Source organism: Eptatretus burgeri, chromosome 16 (genome assembly GCF_056783735.1).
Source record: "Eptatretus burgeri isolate ZD-2024b chromosome 16, Ebu_testis_v1, whole genome shotgun sequence".
Taxonomy (NCBI): domain Eukaryota; kingdom Metazoa; phylum Chordata; class Myxini; order Myxiniformes; family Myxinidae; genus Eptatretus; species Eptatretus burgeri.
In genome coordinates, this window is record NC_140976.1 from 27176349 (window position 1) to 27196921 (window position 20573).

Consider the following 20573-nt stretch of genomic DNA (forward strand, 5'->3'; position numbering starts at 1 on the left):
CATTTTGTGTATGTCATCATCATCATCATCATCATCATCATCATCATCATCATCATCATCATCATCATCATCGACAAACAGCAGACATCATATCCAACACAAAGGTGTAACTTTAGTGGTAACCATCATAAATGTTCTTTCACTTAAAATAAACGACTTCAATATAAAGTGATTGCGGTTGTTGGTTTAATATTCAAGTGGCAAACACATTTCATGGAAGTGGCCTTGCAACAAGGTGACAACCTTTGAGGTGGAAGATAAGGAATGGCGAAGCGGATAAAGCGTGAAAGGGACGTGGACGACACAATGCATCGAAATGAGCGACGAGGCACGTTTAGACAGGTACAGGTGAAGGTAGTGAAAGAATGCAAGGACAAACCCTGGAGGTCGGATGGTGCCTGCAAAGCCGAGTGCAGGCCGGTGGGGTTTTCCTGCGGGTCGGTTTAGGTTGTTCGGAGCCGATATTGAAGGAGGGACACAGTTCGCTGCCCCCAGCACGTTGGAGCTGCCAGCCCCCAGCACGCCGTGCAGGACTGGTTGAGATCGTGGACGTGGAACGCTTGGCACGGCAGCACGGACCTGCAGAAATAGGAGCGTTCAAAGGGGTCATTTTGGCGACACCAATGTTGATGTTACTATCCCAGGACGTCAGTGCTCGCAGCATGGCTCAGAGGGAGCAAACTCACCAACGAGCTGTCCAAGCTGGGTTCCATTCCTAATCCCACTGCAAACTATCAATCTGGTGTTTCTCAGGCAAGGTGATGGACCTGTGCGTGCGATGATGTCCTGCAAAGGGACATTACTGAGCAACGCACTGCCGGATATCATTTTGAGATATCAGATTGTTGATGAAGCAGGACCCAACGGAAAAAGCGACTGCTTTTTGCGGGATAAAAAGAGAGGAAAAGAAAGGAATTTTGACCTTTTGTTCGAAAAAAACAAAAAAAACAAACTTCAATGCAGTCCGAATTATGCCAGGTGTTATTGTTCTTTCAGTTAATACTTAATCCTTATTTGTTAAAGCGCTTTTCGTGATCTATCAAACTGATCAGTGGGAACTCAATTTATTACCAATCATTAGATATGAAGCGGGAAAGATTATCTTTTTAAAACATGACAAAATCTTCAACAAGTTATTTATTATTTCCTTAAGAGTGGATGGAATCTGGTTAAATGTAACCGGTTTACATTTCAGCCATTTTCATTCCCAAATTATTCATTTTTTTTGGAAAGTAATTAATCATCCAAAAGCAAATTGTGGGACATACCCCTGTCATACCTTCGAGCTGTCCAATCTTTGTCTGATTCCCCCACTCCACTTCCCACTCCTCTCTTATTTTTTGTATACAACGTTAGGCATGTGGACGAGTAAGAATCCTCATCAGGACCCAACGGAACAAAAGGAAGAGTAAAAAGAGGGGGAAACAGCAACAGTAGGGTTGAAGGATTAAAATAGAGGGAGAGTTGAACAAATAAAAAATGTGGGGAGGGAAAGAGGGGTCGTGGGAGATGCACGGGGTGGACATAATGGATACAAAAGCAAACTCTCAGGAAGGAAAAACTGAAAATATGGAAGGAGATGGTTTGGGGGTGGGGGAGCTAACGGGGGTAGAAAATACAGTTTTGGATAGGGGGGGGTAATGGTGAACAGCTGTCTTGAAGACCAGGAGGGAGGGGGACTTTAACGGCAGGAGTTTGTAATCTGTTCAGGGTGCCGGCGATAACTTGCCTACTCTTCACAGCAGAAGACATCGTGGGATTTTTAACGTCTAACAAAATGATCAGCGATGACGGACGAGTCCTCGGGCTCAATGTCTTTCCAACGGAGGACGCACAAACACCAGGTGGACATTTGAATCCAGGCCAGATAGCTCAAGAATGAGTGAATACAACTCCAAGCTACCATCCCCACCTCTCCCATGACCCCACCATCGGTTCCTCCTCCCTACTCTCCATAAAACAGTCTTGTTTTGTTCCAACATTCGGTCGCTTCACTCCCTCTTCTGGACAGTGAATATTTCAGCGAGCTCTTTATTATTGTAAAGGTCAGCATGGTCAGCACCCCAAGTCTTACTGCATGCAGGGTAAACGAGAACGGCACTCAGTAGGTCATATAGCTCCACCAGGCTGAACACTTCACATTTTGCATCCCATTCATAGGCTGGACCTAAATCGAATCGGCTTGTTCTCGTCATCGAACCAACTCATCCGCCAAGTTTGGTCATAATCCGTCCACGGCTTTTCGCAAATATGCCATATATCGTTTTTGGTGCCATCGCTCAATGGTGGAGAATTACTTGAGAAATTAAATAATTCTCAAATCCGGATCCGGATCTTCTCCAAAATCGAATCAATTCGTCCTCGTCACGCATCGAACCCGTCTGCCAAGTTTTGTCCGAATCCGTCCGCACCATTTTGAGATATCTTGCTCACAGACAGACAGACAGACAGACAGACAAACAAACAGGCAGTGGGTGAAAACATAACCTCTGTCCACCGTAACGAACACAATTAACCAACCCCTCAGTGTTTGGGGGTGAGGGGGATTAACGGTAATGTAAAAGGTCGTGGTTTTGAATGGGGGGTGATCTGAGATGGTGGTGAACAGCTGCCATGAAGACCTGGATGGAAGAATGTGATTAAAGAGAATGTGGAGGTCGATTCCTCAGAGAAGGAAAAAGAGGAACGAATGAGTGGAGGTGAGCAGTGATTTTGGATTTTGGGAGTTTCACCAGAAGGGGGTTGATGGTGGACCCTGTGTGCTCTGAGGAAACCTGGGAAGGGAGGGGATAAAGCATGGGAAAGGTAGAGGGTGCAGAACCAGAGAGGAGGTGGTGGAAGATAGAGAGACCAGCGACCTGTCTGTGATGGGAAAGTGATAGGCCCATTGACTCAGTTTCACCACGGAACATTGCGATGATCTTGAAGGCCTTGGTTTTCTTGGCGGCAAATTGAGCAAGGTGTGACGCAGTAACACCAGTCCAGAGGGGAGAGAGAGGGGGGAGAGGGAGAGAGGGGTGGATAGATCGGTACATAGATACTTGTCTGAATTAAAAGTCATATTCCAAGTGTTTGACCAGATTGTGATTTTGACCAGGTCTGAAGAGTGGGAACAGGCTGCAGCCTACCTGTCTGAATGATGAAGGACATTACTGCAGACGAGTCATCAGCAAATAAACACAGAGGATTCTTCAGAAAGTCAGAGAGATTGTTGATGAAGATTAGGAATAGGACGGGTCATGGTTAGAAACGGCAAATTACTCCAGTTAGCAAAGGCAAATCATCAGAATGGCAGTTATAATGTCCACGCACATTTATGGCAAATTCTCGATCACTCCGAGTTCTGCGAAACATCATGTCATGTGTACGTGACGACATCATATCCTCAGATTTTCTTTGTGGCACGCTTACCAAAGCAGTGGCTGCATGTGTGCTTCAGGGCTGCCTTCCTTTGCTCACACATGATGTTTTAACTCTTCTTCGAACAACTCGGTGGCATAATGGTCAGAGTGTCAGCTCTGAGTCTGAGAGGTCGGTTGTTCGAACCCTGGCCGAGTCATGTTAAACAATTAAAAAGCATGCGTACAACTTATCCACAACGACGACGACGACCAAACCCTCAGGGTTTTAGGAGCCCCTCCACCCTCCCCCCTGGAGCGGCAGAGGTAGTACTCCACTTGTCAGGGGGATCCATTCCCACGGGTCTGGTCAGATGAGCCCTGGAGACCCGCCTTTAGCGGGTTGTCAAAGGGACAAGGGCAGGCCATAACCCAAAGAGACCCCGTGAGCTTGACGGCGGTGTCCACAGATCAATTTTGTTGGCATGTCTACCGGGCTTATGGTCCTGTCTCTTACGTGCTGCTTCCTTGCTTGACAAATAGGCATCTAAAAATGATAGAGCATGGACAAACAACCATTACGCAAGCTTAGTGGGCTGAATCCTTGAAATGGAACTTGCATTTATTATTCACGCCTCGGTAAGTTTGTAAAAGGAATTATTTTCAACATATGAACAATAAAAATTAAAATATTCTTCTATCAGTGAGAATCTGCTAACAGACAGACATCTAGAAAGTCTGGACTTTACGGACTACGTGTAAGTTTCACTTATGGGACAACAACAAAGGTCGCTGAAAGAACACTACGTCGTCGCTCATGTATGATAGCTCAAAAAGGTACCATTGTTGGGTGAAGTGGGATGAAAAACCGATAATGGCCTGACCCATTACACCAACGCACATGAAGCACACACCACACATATTATCTCTCACCCACACTTTTCACTTCATTCAAACCTCTTCCAGAGCACTCCTTCAAACAAATCCATTTACAGGAATACACTGTTTGCTCCGTTTGGAGAGATACTCACGTATGTTTCCACTAAAAAGACTACATTCTGCATTTTATAAAGACAATCAAAATTAATTATCTCCAAACCCCACAGGAAGGTCAGATTGTTAGTGTTTACGGGTCAGAGAACGTGGCCAATGGTTTTGCTTTTGTTGTTTCTACCAACAACCAACAAGGCACATTGTTTTTGAGTCATTCCATCTGAAATCACCGAATTTAAGAAAATGTTCCCAGTTGACCCCCTCAGATTTACTTTAAACTTTCATAAAATAGTTCCCAGGTATCAAAATGAAGCTGCGTAAAATTTTAGGTCCATAGATGTGGTCAACTCCGAGATATTGAGGGTTGAAAATGTGGTTGTGGCCCGATTTTTATGGTCGTTGCGAGCATCACAAAATGAACGGCTACTTTTAAACTCTCACAACTTTTAAAATACAAATGCTAGAGTCTTGAAATTTTCAGAGATTATTCTTCTATAACTGCTCTGTAAGAAACAAACATAAAACGGAGTATACCTCTATTAAATTTTATGACCTGATCAGTTGAAATCCAGAAAAAAAAATGTTGGTTTTGTATGAAGACCCAACTTTGAGACCCTATATATTTTTATTGACCCATCCCAGAAGCTTGAAATTTTTTCATGTAATAACTGTATAGTAGTAGTATTCAAATACATGTTTACTTTTCTTAATCAGTCATATATAATACAGTCATGATCCCTCAAAAATGGAAATTTTTCATTTTTCCCCAAAATTCAGGTGAGGATTGCAAATATATGACAAGGTATACCACTTCAAATTGTTCACCATTGGAAAGAGCATATTCAAGTTTACAAAAGTGTCAAATATCAAAGTGGTATAATGTTTCTATCAATATTTTAAAAATATTTGAATAAATGATGTTCTGCCAGGGCTGTGTGCGTTGTGTGTGCTATTTAATGAACAGTTCTTTTACATGTAGTACATATGTGTAGTACATGTATATACAATGTACATACATATCATCTGCTATGAGGATACCATGAACACAATACTTTGAAATTTGAATTTGTAATTCTTTGTTTCTCATTTGTAAATAGCAAGAGCTTAACTGCTCTGGCTGGGGCTAAAAGTATAGCTCAGGAATAGTGGCTGATCTGCTGATGTCAGCAGTGTATATAGTTACATTCAAGGGAGGACATTTGTTGGGTTCCTTTGGTCCATGTGATGAAAGTTATTGATGCTCCCCTAACGTCAACTGGGAGGCAGTGCAAGCTCGCTCCTGACTTGGAAAAGCAGATCAAGGACCTATTCAAATAATTTACGTGAAATGTTTTATTACATTGTTATTGCAGTATGCGATATATTTTTGTATTATTAATTTGAATCATAGAACTAATCATTCATGATTACCATGGTGCCCACACCATGCACACACTTCATGTATTCACGACTGTGTTAACAACAGTTTTAAAAACCAGAGAGTTGGTGTCAAAACCACCCAATGCTCGCCTGTTTATACATTTATCGTTTTTAAAAGACGAGTCTAATAATATTTTTTATAAAGCATTGCAGTGAAGTCTGATCCAAATAATTTTAAAGCAATATATGTATTTGTATATTGTAATCAGTAAAAAATAGTGTGGTAGATAAAAACATTAGAAAGGAAATAACTTGCACCAAAAACTTTAACATTTTCACGCTCACGCTCACGCTGATGCTCACGCCGGGGGTATCGCTATAGCTCTCTGTTCTTCGAACAGGCGAGCTAAAAATAGAAAATATATTTTAAAAAAATATTCCACTTTGATATTTGACACTTTTGTAAACTTGAATATGCTCTTTCCAATGGTGAACAATTTGAAGTGGTATACCTTGTCATACATTTGCAATCCTCACCTGAATTTCGAGAAAAAAATGAAAATTTTCAATTTTTGAGGGAGCATGACTGTATTATATACGACTGATTAACAAAAGTAAACAGGTATTTGAATACTACTACTATACAGTTATTACCTGAAAAAATTTCAAGCTTCTGGGATGGGTAAATAAAAATATATGGGGTCTCAAATTTGGGTCTTCATACAAAACCAACATTTTTTTTCTGGATTTCAACTGATCAGGTCATAAAAATTAAGAGGTATACTCCGTTTTATGTTTGTTTCTTACAGAGCAGTTATAGAAGAATAATCTCTGAAAATTTCAAGGCTCGAGCATTAATATTTAAAAAGTTGTGGGAGTTTAAAAGTAGCCGTTCATTTTGTGATACTCGCAACGACCATAAAAATAGGGCCACAACCACATTTTCAACCCTCAATATCTCGGAGTTGACCGCATCTGTGGACGTAAAATTTTACGCAGCTTCATTTTGATACCTGGGAACTATTTTATGAAAGTTTAAAGTAAATCTGAGGGGGTCAACTGGGAGGCCTCCGGTGATATGAGGTGGAATGACTCTTTTGCCATTTCAGGACAGTTTGCCTGTTTGTTATTAACCATTGTACGACTTGCTCGTTTATTCGAGGCTGTGTTTCAATCACAGATAGAATTGCATCACGGAAATGAGCAGCGTAGTTGGTAAGTTGTATTCAACCCAGACGTGGAGACAAGGATGATCACAGGACTACACCTACTTTCCCGTACCCTGATGTAATGTAACGTGATGCGATGTAGATGGGATGACTGAATCCTCCTGAGCAGCTTGCTAGTTCGGTGAATAAAGCTTAAGGGTCAAGTTGGGGGTTGTTGTCGACAAATGTTCCACAATTTTGCGGACAGAGACCAGGAGTTGAAAGTTCTGCCAGACTCCATCTTCACCGCGGCGAGAGGCCATCTTCGGAAGGTGAGGGAGGACACCCGCTCCGGCATCAATTTGTTCAAACAGTATATTTTGTTAATTTGTTGACGCAATGTAATTGCACGTCCCATTGAGTGCCATCACGTGCGAGTTTGCACTCGTGAGGAATTTTTGTGGAAATGAAGCAGAAATCTTTTTTTTAATTGAAGAAAAACCAACTGAAGCTCCTGGCAGACATTATGTGACAAGTTAAACATCTATTTGTAAACTCCCAAGGACTTGGGAATGTCACGATAACAAAACAAAACACTTCAATGAATGCACAAATTTCCAGAGAGTAAATTGCTTTCATTAAATAAGAATGAAAGCGGTTTTCCCAAGTGTCAATCCCATAATTTGAGATTACTGCAAATGAGCGCCTATCGTTATCATGCAATTCACGTGTAGCTGCAGATCCTCAAATTATGGTAACCCACCATTGGTGTTGATGACCCACACCGAGTGAGATTGAGGCTTTATTGCAAATTACAGCCCTTATTTGTACGGTACTTGCAATTGTGAGGGTGGCACAGGGGATTTGTGGTGGTGGAAAGATGTTTTGATAGTTTATATGTGGTGTGCAATCAATGAAAATGTTCCACTCTGAAGGTGGCAACCGTAACAGTGGAAGAGAGATGTCAAACAAAACACAAGGATATAAAAAAAAATACAACTAAAATTTTAAACTTCAACCTCTAACGGCTTTCAAGTACCAACCAACTTCAAGCAACTAGCAATATTACCTGTGTTTTGCTGTTTGGCGAACTGAATGTTTCACGGCGACGTTGCACGATATCAGCACACCCGACTGGAGGGGAAGAAGGAGGGGCTGCCTGCAGTGTAACAGTGGCACAGGAAGGAGCAGGTCGAGACAGTGTGGTTGGAAGAACAGTGGTGGCAGAGCGTAACGGAGGGCGACACTGTGAACAGGGGCAACTAGCACTTGGCCCAGTGGACGCTGATCCTCCGACAGGCCATGATTGTGATTTCGGTAGTTGATGTGGGGGTAGAAGAGCGGGTGCACCTCCTGGGCCTCCTCCAACCACTAGTAAAGGATAGGGTGCATCGAGTCGCCGTCGTAGGCGTGAGCGACGACCCATTCCCCCACCGGCAGCCGATGTTGCCCCACGCGGTACTCGCTCTACCTGGCACATCGCCGTAAAATCCAACACCACCGGCAGACCAAGAGGGGCGAGGTCAAGCCAAGGGTGCTGCTTTTCATAGGCATTTTGAACAGCCACCGTTACTTCAGCAGGATACGGGGTCCAACGACCTCCAGGAGCCTCCCACTCCCACACAACGCCTCGCCCAGGTGCTGACGCTGGTTCAAACAGTGAGCGGCGCACGGGTCGCATGGTTCCTGATGGGAAAAATGGATAAAGTAATATGGTGAATGTGGGTCGAAGGAAACAAAGGTCATCTAACAAACAAAGGCTCTTTCATTGTCTGGCACAAGAAAAACTTCAACATTATCTATGAGCAGGAACCTTTGTAATAATAAAGGTTGTTTGTTTGATTTGATTAAACTATCATTTGATTAGAAAGTAAATTTTTTATGAGTCAAGTTACATATTACCAATCTGTCTGCAGTTTCCTCTCAACAAGTGTACAAAGCAGTATTGTCTGACAGGAGGTGGGCATGGAAAACAAGTATGGATTAAGCTTGCAGGAGTGGAGGAAAGCGATGAGGGAGGGGGAGAGGAGGAGGGACCGGCAATGAATATCAGAATTCCAAATGGAATGCACTATTTACGTACATTAAATAGTTGAAGGGTCTGGGTGTGAACAGTGTTGGTGGAAGTGGGGGAAGGGGTGGAGTGGGGGAGAGTGAATGTAAAAAAAATTTTTTTTTTTAATCAGCAAGCACAAATAATTGGTTGAACAGAGACAGAGAGTGTGAGTAAGAGAGAAGGAAAGAGGGGCAGGAAGAGCGAGAGAGCGAGAGAGCGAGAGAGAGAGAAAGTGAGAAAAGTAATAGGAGAAATAGAAGGGCACTCTTCCACGTAGCAACGTCACCAGATATGCCTCTGCCCACATCATTACATCATCATACCGACTTGTACCAACTTTGATTTAAATCTCTGAACCCAGATCCAAAATATTAAAGAATTCTAGCTGCCAGACCATGCGTCCGATCAGGTTGAAATTTAAACCATATATTCCCCATAACTACTAGATCATAATTGTGACGTTTCACGTCAATTTATATAGCGGTTCAAGAGAAATAATTTTTAAAGATTTTCGTTCAATCCAATATGGCTACCAGACCATGTGAAGTATTAATTATTCGTGAATACCCTGGTGTTCCCAAGGCTTGGGGAACATGTGGGTGAAGTTTCCCCTCGATCTGTCAAGCCGTTTTGGAGAAGAACATTTTTTGAAGGTTTATTCTTCAAAAAAATCATAGCTGCAAAACCATGTGGTCTACGACATCATCGGTGGAGAGCTTATTGTTCCTCATAGATAGGCGGATCATACCTGCAAAGTTTCGCCTTCTGTTCAGCCGTTTTGGAGGAGAAGATTTTTGAAGGTTTTCATGTTAAAACAATATGGCTGCCAAACCAAGTGACCGATGACATCATAAATTTTTCCTTCCCATACAATTTAGCCCGAGATTCTCACCCCCCTCCCACCCCCATAAGATAAATTTCATTCTGATCGGAAATAGCGTTCGATGTATGCAATAATGGCATCCTCACAAAGCCACAGTGTGACCATCAAAAAAATCCGACTTGTTTCCCATGGGGAGTACTTCACATGTACCAAGTTTCAATTTTTTTCCATGGAGCGCTTTCGGAGATACAGAGGTCCAAAGTTTTACCTTTTTCCCAACATGGCTGCCACATGACATGACCTATGACGTCATAAGTATGAGTTAAACAATCTACATGAGTTGTCACACCGATGGTGACAATTTTGTGTCATTCGGATAAGGGGTTGCAGAGAAAACCAATGAAAACTAGAACGGGCACTCATAGAGCGCATACCTTCGCCGCCACTACTTTTTTTGTTCTTGGTATGAGTGTGGGGAACTGGTTTCATATGAATGGTCTTATGACACAAACCACATATCTATAATGTCATGACCCCCCCCCCGACTTTCGGGGGCTACGGACTAAACAACAATCAACTCACGTCGTTTTGGCGAGTCTTCACTCGCAAGCTCGGTGAATACGTTTCAACAAGAGAAGGTAATCTCGTTTGATGCTGGTTTCATGCAAATCGAATAAGAATTGACTGAGTTATGCCGAAAACCGCATATTTTTCAAGGGCGTGACCCCCCCCCCCCCGACATTTTACCCCAACCGGTGACATGTGTTATGACGTCATTGTGTCACAAGATTGGGCATTAAATTCTGAAATTTTGGTGCTGGGTTCATGTAAAGCGGACAAGAATTGACCGCGTTATGACAAAAACCGCATATTTTTCAAGGTCGTGCCCCCCCCCCGACCTTTGACCCCTAACGGGTAACAAGAGTATGGGCGTCATTGTGTCATATTGCATATCACAAGATGAGGCGTTGAATTCTGAACATTTTGGCGTTAGTTGCATGCAAATTGAATAAAAATTGACCGTGTTATCGTAAAAAGACGATTTTGACCTTTTCGTGACCTTGACCCGAACGATCCCAAAATTTAATCGAATGCTTCCTGGCTAATAAACAATCATCCCACCAAATTTCATGCAATTCAGTTTAATACTTTTTGAGTTATACGAATCACAAGATTACAAATAAATAAGTAAATAAATAAATAAATAAATAAATAAATAAATACACGCCGACCAAAACATAACCTTTCGCAGAATGCGAAGGTAATTAGCACAGACCTACATACTTACAGACGGACGACCCAAAAACATAATGCCTCCGGAGACTTGGTCAGCAGAGGCATAAGCAGAGTTGGTGTCAAAGCCACCCAATGCTCGCCTGTTTATACATTTATCGTTTTTAAAAGACGAATCTAATAATTAATATTTTTTTATAAAGCATTGCAGTGAAGTATAATTAGAAAGCAATATATGTATTTGTATATTGTAATCAGTAACAAGAGCGCAAGTGAGCACAATATACGCCATAACAAGAAGGTATATACAGAATTGTGATACTACATGGAAAACAGCATTCTGGTTGCTGTGGCAACCACTTGAGATGACGAACGTATGTCGCTACACACCGTCTCCACAGTCTGTACCTATGTACCAAATATGAAACGTAAAAGTTGAAAACTTTGGGAGTTAGAGTGCGGACAGGAACGGATGGAAAACAGCATCCCGGTTGCCATGGCAACCACTTTAGATGATGTGTGTGTGTGTGTGTGTGTGTGTGTGTGTGTATGTGTATATATATATATATATATATATATATATATATATATATACATATATATATATATATATATATATATATATATATATATATATATATACATATATATACATACATACATACATATACATATACGCATATATACTGGGCGTATAAAAAATAGTGTGGTAGATAAAAACATTAGAAAGGAAACTAGAGGGGGAGCACTCAGGAGAGTGCAAAACCTCCGCCGCCAATACTGCTGGGTCACTGAAGTGAACCTTATATCTTATTCATTAAATATGATGTCAATAGTGCTGACAGAGTTATAGTTCTTTTCTCCAACATTTCTTTTGGGGGGGAGGGGGGTTGGAAATCACTTAAAACATGTAGAAATGCAAAAAAAAAAATTCTCTAAATTTTTTTTAGGGGGTGGGGGGGGACCAAGTCCAAAATCTAATGGCATGATCCTTGGACCATACCTAACCCCCCCCCCCACCAAGTTTCCTCAAAATCCGTCGAGGAGTTTTTCCGTAATACAAAAAATTTAACATTTTCACGCTGACGCTCACGCCGGGGGTATCGCTATAGCTCTCTGTTCTTCGAACAGGCGAGCTAAAAACGAGAACGACATTCCGTAGAACGTGTACCTCCACCAGGCTGAACAGTTTACGTTTTGTATCCCAATGATAGGACGGATCTGGATCCGGACCTGAACGAAAATGGAATCGGCTTCTTCTCGTCACCTACCCAATTCATCCACCAAGTTTTGTCATAATCCTCCACAACATTTTGAAATATAGTTATTTATAGTTTTTGGCCCGATCTCTCATTTATGAAGAATCTATTAAAAAAATTAAAAAATTCTCACATCCGGATCCGGATCTTCACCAAAATCAAACCAATTCGTCTTTGTCACACATCTAACCTGTCCACCAAGTTTAGTCCGAATCCGTCCCCAACTTTTTGAGATATCCTGCTCACAGACAGACAGAGAAACAGACAAGCCGGTCGGCGACATGGGTGGTCGCTACATAATTGCATACGAGTCATACAGTTTTTGACGGATCGGGCTGAAAATTTTTGACAAAGAGGTTGATTATAGCGCGCATAAAAGCGCGGAAGCCGATTTTTGATTTTCGAAAAATATATATATACATATATATAAATATTTTTCGGATTTTTTTCAAAAATTTCAAAGTCCCGTTGCTAGGCCACGGTGGGGTCCATAGCAAAGGTCCCCAAAAGCATACAACTAGATCTTGGTATGAACCTACCAGTCAAGTTTCATCAAAATCGGTTGATTCCTGTGACCTCCAGAGCTGTCCATTACATACATACAGATGGAAAACCTGAGAATAACGGTAGTCTAGCAACCACCCAATAGATGGAGACAGACATAAAAAAAACAGGGGTGAAAACATAACGTCCGTTCACCGTCGGTGGCAGAGGTAATAATGACATTAGACACGGAAAAGGCATAAAACACACCCTGTCTGAAAAGAGACTCATTCCCTGGCTTCTCATTACTAAATACGAGGCAATTCAAGCAAATCTGCAGGATGCAGCCTTGGACATTTAAAGGGCACCCCCACTAATGGAGCCCAATGCTGTGAAAGTGGCTCACACAAAGGTAGGGAAAGGTCACGGGACCTTCTTTTTGTTTCCTCGAGTCGTTCGCTGCCGTATATCTTCATCGTCGGCCTCCACTAGGAGAGCAAAAAAAAAAAAGAAGTTGAAACAAGGGTGCTGGGGAGTGACAGTACATGAAATAATATCATGGAAGATAGTGGGATGTGAGGGGGAGTAATATGCTTCTGACCACAAACTATGTGAAGAATGTGACTGAGCAGTGGGAAAGAGCATGATTGGGAAGAATAGCAAACCGAAGTACCAACGGCCTCTCGAGCGAATATGCCAAGCTTCGTCAGTGCCCACATCTCCTCCCAAACGAACAGAGTGCACGAGATGGGTGTGCCACATATTAGAGGCTTGTTTCCGCTATTTGTTTCTGATATTGCTGTACAACCATTACTGTGACAAACTCCTGCAAAATAGAAAAACAACAAACTCTTGAAGCACAATTGCTTGAAGCTCAACGAAATAAGCTCAACTAGAAAGAGCAATCAGACTTTGCAGACCCTCCCCAGGACTTGTTTTATGCGGTGTTCACGTTGTTCTGTGTGCTGCGTATTTTGCGTGCCGTGTCATCTGCAGATGATACATTGACGACATAGGTTGAGGTTCCTTCAGCGGGCAAACGGACGTTTTTTGGTTTTATTGTATCGATTCAGGTTCCAATCGTACGTACTATATAGACATACTCACATTCTAATTGTACATTCCTTTACAGAGGTACTCAGTCGACAAAATATAACGTGTAATACCGGCTACCACCAGATGGCTTTTGTGGCCCACATGAGCACATGATGCACAGATAGACAGACAAACAAAGAAAATACCAAACAAACCCAAATGCAATTCCCATTGGTGAGGATAATCAATGTGGTCACCAGCATCGCATCGAGGGAAAAAAAATGAAACACTTGTGCAATGATTCTTCCTTCCTTCTCCAACAATTTTGTTAATTTTTTTAGAAAAAAAAAACTGACGCTCATGGAAGAGTGAGATGACTGAGTCAAAAGGTAAACTGACAGTGGGGAAGTGGGGCCACACACAAACAAAACGCACAGACGAAGAGGAAAAGAGGAGAGAAGAGAAAAAAGGAGAAGGAAACACGGTAACCAGCAAGTAAGAAGGGCTTGGGTTAGGTAGGGTTCATGGAGCTAAGGATCAATCAAGAATGTAGATAAGGATGGAGGGTGGACATGAGGTTGTGGTGCACGACGCCTGCTTCGAAGCCCTGGAGGGAAGAGTGAAATTGAAGAGTCCCTGGCGGGTGGTCCCACAGACCGGAGAAAAGAGGAATGAAAGAGTGGAGGTGTGCAGAAAGCCTAGATTTGGGGAGTTTATCCAGGAGGAGGTTAACGGAAGAGCACGCGTGTCCTCGAGGAGCTGGGGATAGTCGGAATGCTGACAGAGCAGAGGGAGCTCGACTGGTGGGAGAGGTGAACTGGCGAACATTTCTCCAAACATGAAGAGCTATCCCAAAACCAGTCGTGTGTATTGTCTTTAGCACTTGTACATTTCCCACAAAGGATAGAACCGGCCACCACCGTTTTAGGGACACCAAATAAGCAACACGATTATAATTGCTGAGGACCACAAAACATGAAACTTGAGTTCATTTAATATTGCCGACATTATTTATTTTGTTTTTGTTGCTCTTGGCAGTCATTCCTTTTGCGGTTTCATCACCTGAATAAACGGGGCACAATCGCAGATCGTGAAACCATCGAGGTAGATTTCCAATGTGTGGGTTCATTTCGACGGATGTCGATTTTAGGAGAAGTTATCAAAGCATAAAAGAAAACAAGTTACTGTGAATGGAATTGTGTTTGGCAATTATGCCAATGTCATAATGAATACCATGAGATGAAATTGAAGGTTTGTTTTGGAAAAGTGATGCAATTTCCTGCTGTTACTGTTTCGTGACCTTCTCTTCTTCCCAAGTCCACTTCCATGTAAATGTCAAAACAATTTGAAGGAAGCAGCTATTTGGGGGCTATCATGTGTCCTGAAGGCAGACTCTCCAACCCCTCCCTCTACCCAGTATGGATCAAACATTTCCCAAACTCACTGGCATAATGGTTCGAGCATCCCCGCTAAGTCGAGGAGCGTGGCGGCTCAAACTCGGGGTGAGTCATACCAAAGAGTAAAAATAAATACCAAACTAAGTCCTGCTTTCTCGCTTGATGCTCAGCATTTAAGGGATAGAGCATGGATAACACCAGGGGTTGGCAACCATGGCAAGGAGGGCATTTCCTCTTAATTGCCCTGCTGAGAGCAGAGAAAAAAGGTGACATCATAAAAGATGGGGTCCTTATTATCCCGAGTGCTCTGGGAAGTTACATCACTTCTCACAAGATCAGCATCTACGTTCGTCTGAAATCAGGTCCGGTGTTGTTTCATGTATATTTCCACGCGTGCGCCAATTGTGTTGCAGTTCCTCCACGAGCAAGAGACCATAGAAACAATAACGATGACAAAACATTAAATCCTCTTCCCAAACACCTTTCACTTTTTCTCCCTCACCTTGCCCGAACCCCTTAACCCCCTGCCTCCCCCCATCCCCACTCCTCCTCCACCAACTTCACAACTCTTCCTTTATTTGACTCAATTATCATTTTCCCAATCTTAAGCCATCGTGTGGGAGAAAGGTTTCACATCTCTGTATTGTCGTTCCTCATCTGTCCTTACTATCTGTCACATGGTTGGATCAGGTAGCGCGTTAAGCCGAATGAGGTATGTTGGGCACATGAGTTTACAACTGGATAGAATATGAAATTATTTCTGCGATACCTACCTACATATATATATATATATATATATATATATATATATATATATATATATATATATATATATATATATATATATATATATATATATATATATATATATATATTGTTGTGGTTACCATATTCGCAAACCACCATTCAGGTCCCTTAGGTGAGGTATCTCGGTAAGTACATGTGTAGTTAGGCCCAAACCCGTTGTCTAGTGGGAATACATGTCATTTATGCGTGCTGCGACTCTTCAGGATAGCCGTTTTTCTTTTACTATCTTTAATTTGGACCAACCGCCATTGTTACAACCACAACATCAACCACCCACCGCGGCGCCGCTTCACGTCACACCTCGCAACCGTCGCATCGCCACCGTTCTTGCGCCGCTTGTGGGTACCGGTGTTGGACTCGTGCAGGGCGCGCGCCGAACAGCGTGTACAAAACCACGGATTTTCCACTTCAAAAACGGATCAAAAACGACACACGCCCACTTTTGTTCCATCCAATCGGTGAGCAAGGGGCGATTTGGCCCCGCCCCCAGGGCGTTGGAGGGCGATCGATATATGCAAATTTATGGATCAAAAAGCATTCACGCCCACTTTTTCTCAGGCCAATGGGGAGCGAGGTGAAAGGTCGAAGGGAGGGGGTCAAAGATGAGAGAGCGAAGCCACGGGGCTTATATAAGCGACCGTGTTCGTCAGTCAAGAGAACAGAGAGTTAAGACTTCGCGGGCGGTGGAGTTGGGAAGAAGGAGCAAAAAGGAGCTGGTCGTCGTCGTGTGCGTTGGAGTCGGAGCGGAGGGGACGGAGCTGTGGAGAGGCTGCGAGGGCAGACGAGGGGGTGCTCGCGTCGTGCAGGGAGCTGCACCCCAGGGAGGCCGACAGCGCGACCTGGCCGAGGTGGAGACGCTCGTCGCGGGACTCGAGGCAGAGTAGGAATCCTCTATACCCCGAGCATCAGCAACCCCCTCCTGTTTCCCCCCGCGCTGAGATAGTGCGACCAAGGGGGCCCCTTTCCCACCCCCTACCAGACACTGCCCGCGAGGCCCGCGGAGTTGAGGCACCATCACCGCTCCGCGTCTCATCACCAGACGGGTAGGCCCGACCCGGTCTCGGCCTCAGGCCCGCCTCATCCTTGAGGGTATTCTTTTCCTTGGTTTTGGGTATGTGTTGTCGGCGCCGTCTGTGAAGTAAAATTGTATAAGTGTTGCCGTGTGCTCGCGTAATCGGTATTAGATCTGCATTGTCGCATTTGCTTTTTGTGTAAATTGCATTGTGTTTTTCTTTTCTATGTGCTTTTGGTGGAATTGAATATGTGTGCTTTCCGTTCAGCTCGAATAAATGTGCTTTGTGTTGAACTGTTTCCCGCTTCGCTTCGTCATTTCTTTCATTGAATCCTCATCTTGCTTCACGTAAAGGGTTGGTAGTGGGCTGAATACGCCCGATAATTAATCGAACCGTCGAGGCCGACGATAACACCGCTCGGTTATCCCGATAGTACGGAACGGGTCGCTTAAGTGGCCCGTGTCCGAAGTCGACCTGCGGCGAGGTGCGATCGCCCGGTCTACCCTCCGCGTGGGTACTTAGGTAGGTCGAATTTGGCGAGCAACCCTATCCCACGCGGGGGCTGATTAGCTCGATCGCGGTGAGACCGAAAGGTCCACCCGTGACTGGTTCCCGGCGTTAGTCCGAGAGGGTCACGACTGGATTGTCCGTCCGGTGGGCGACGTGCCGCGATTCGAGTTACGTGGCCGTCAGCACGCCGGCGGGCGCGAATCAGCAACAATATATATGTATATATATATATATATATGTATATATATATATATATATATATATATATATATATATATATATATATATATATATATATATATATATATATATATATATATCTCTCTCTCTCGACACTTTCATTATTTATTTATTAAAACTTGTCACCATTTGTGAGTTAGCTGTGCGCGGTTCGTATATTTGGCATTACCATCCGGCGCACATGAAAGGCGTGACCGTTGGGAGTTTGGCGCCAACTTCGTTAGGAGGCCATCTTAAACCTACAGCAGTGTCCTCTTGGGTTCAATCGCTTGGCCCATCAATTTGAGAGTACCAGAAGGAAAATAAAAGAGGGAAAAGAGAGTACCAGAAGAGAGGGGCCCAGGGGGCATGGTGGTGAAAGTCACCACTATTTCAACCCTTAAATCTACTACTGCCCACCCCCCCCCCCCCATCCTTCCCCACAAGCAGCACAATGATAAAACTTTCCACCGACTCCAACATCAAAGCCCTATTCTCCAAACCAAGGACAAGGGGTGCACCCTCCAGTACCACAGTGCTAGAAAAACCTCACGTACACCACTAGTTGGCACTTTCTATGCAAGGAATTTACAAATGCAGATTGGGAGAACGAGGTTTAGGTAAATTGCCTTAACATTTATTGCGCATTAAGCTACATCAGAACTGAGGAGCAAGAAACTCTTTGATAAAAAGTAAACGGCTGGCATGTTTAGCATTCCCATCAGAGGACAAAGCTCTCATTGCAAGATTCTCCACAGTTTGAAAAGTTTTTGTGCATTTGTAAGTATGTGGATGTATGCCTATATAACTAGAAGGCCACTCGGTAGAGCGCATACCTCCGCTAGGCTGATTAGTTTACATTTTGTATCCCACTAGTAGGCCGTATTTGGATTCGGACCTGAAGTAAAATCGAATCGACTTGTTCTTGTCACCTGCCCAACTGTTCCACCAAGTTTCGTCCGAATCCGTCCACAAATTTTTGAGATATCCCGCTATATATCGTTTTTAGCCCTATCACTCAATGGTGAAGAATCACTAAAAATTCTTGGATCCAGATTCGGATCTTCACCAAAATCTCATCATATCGTCCGTGTCACATCCCCAAGCTCTCCATCAAATTTCGTCCAAATCTGGAAACACCTTTTTAAGATACCCTGTTAACAAATAAACAGACAAACAGACGGACGGACGGACGGATGGGGGAGAAAACATAACGTCCATCCACCTTCGGTGGCGGAGGTAATAAAGCAAAGCGAGTGAAGCGAATGAAGGAGTGAAAATAGTGTTTTGATGGGTTGTCCCATAATATTGCTTGGCTATTGGATGATAAAATAGACAAAAAGAGAATAATTATAATACAGGACCAGAAATGTAATTCTGACATTGAACCAGTTAAAGTTTATGGTGGATGCAACAATAGATTAAAAAAAAATAGAGGATTACAATCGATATTATTCAGATATTACAAATTTAATTCACAGTTGAGGTTACAGTTTTTCTAGTTTTTAATAAATGGTACTGGTGGACAACAAATAAGTAGGGGGACTGGTGGGATATAGCTTTGAGGTATGTGAACTCCATTCTGAGATTGACCAAGCTATAAACTGTCATGCCGATCTGCCAGGGAACAGAAAATACACATAAACATGAGAGAGGGGAGAGAGAGAGAGAGAGAGAGAGAGACAGAGACAGAGACAGAGAGAAAGAGACAGAGACAGAGAGAAAGAGAGAGAAAGAGAGAGAAAGAGAGAGAAAGAGAGAGAAAGAGAGAGAAAGAGAGAGAAAGAGAGAGAAAGAGAGAGGAAGAGAGAGGAAGAGAGAGAAAGAGAGAGGAAGAGAGAGAAAGAGAGAGAAAGAGAGAGAAAGAGAGAGGCAGAGAGAGAGAGAGAGAGAGAGAGAGGCAGAGAGACAGAGAGACAGAGAGAGACAGAGACAGAGAGAGACAGAGACAGAGAGAGACAGAGACAGAGAGAGACAGAGACAGACAGAGACAGAGACAGAGAGAGACAGAGACAGAGAGAGACAGAGACAGAGAGAGACAGAGACAGAGAGAGACAGAGACAGAGACAGACAGAGAGTGACAGAGAGAGACAGAGAGCGACAGAGAGAGGGAGGGAGAGAGAGATGGAGGGATGGAGGGAGATGGAGGGATGTGGAGGGAGAGAGAGAGGGGGGGACAGAGCGACTTGGATGGAGAGAGCGAGAGGGACGGAGGGAGGTGGAGGGAGAGAGAGAGGGACAGAGGGAGATGGAGGGAGAGAGAGGGAGAGAGAGAGGGAGAGAGAGAGAGAGGGAGGGAGAGAGAGAGAGAGAGGGAGAGAGAGAGAGATGGAGGGAGAGAGTGTGTGCACACAATTGTATCACTGAATACATTTGCTATCTATTTGCAATTCCTCTATTTGTGACTCCTGTATGTGTAACTTACTGCCTGCTTCCTTTAGCATCAACAATACCATACGTAGTTGGAGAGAGGGAGGTTATTAGAGAGGGAGAGGGAGACGTACGTAGTTTCACAATTATTTTGTAAAACCCACTGATATATGTGGCTCATAAAAGACAGGAGTTTGTTTTTTTATTTTAAGAACACCTGCTGGTGATATTAAAAAAAAAAATACGTCTGTTATCTTTCCAATATGAAATTGGATTTAGAATTTCCCAACTTCTGAAAAACCTTGGTGCCTTCACTGTGAGGTGTTCGGGTATTCTCAACCCTCGAGGCAAAGCCATGATTTTCACCAAATGACAAAACATACATCTGGCTGGATTGGCATCACAGCTTTGGCAACTCTTTCTCAATCAACCATCTTGTGATGACACTCGTGCTTGTCCAGGATGAGTACAAAGGTACAAACCTTGGATATCACCAATTCAATTGAGGACAATCAATCAAATTATTCTGT

General features: G+C 43.3%; 1 protein-coding gene across 3 annotated transcripts in view; it reads right to left on the reverse strand.

Annotated features, from left to right (window-relative positions):
• The window catches only part of DTX1 (deltex E3 ubiquitin ligase 1), a 131461-nt gene that overhangs the window by 79428 nt on the left and 31460 nt on the right, over positions 1 to 20573 (reverse strand). For all 3 annotated transcript variants that reach the window (XM_085859109.1, XM_085859110.1, XM_085859111.1), the window contains 2 exons: positions 7908 to 8524; positions 380 to 579 (listed from right to left, as the gene is read on the reverse strand). In XM_085859109.1, coding sequence (XP_085715235.1) covers positions 380 to 579; positions 7908 to 8524 — 817 coding nt within the window. The remainder of the gene's footprint in view (positions 1 to 379; positions 580 to 7907; positions 8525 to 20573) is intronic.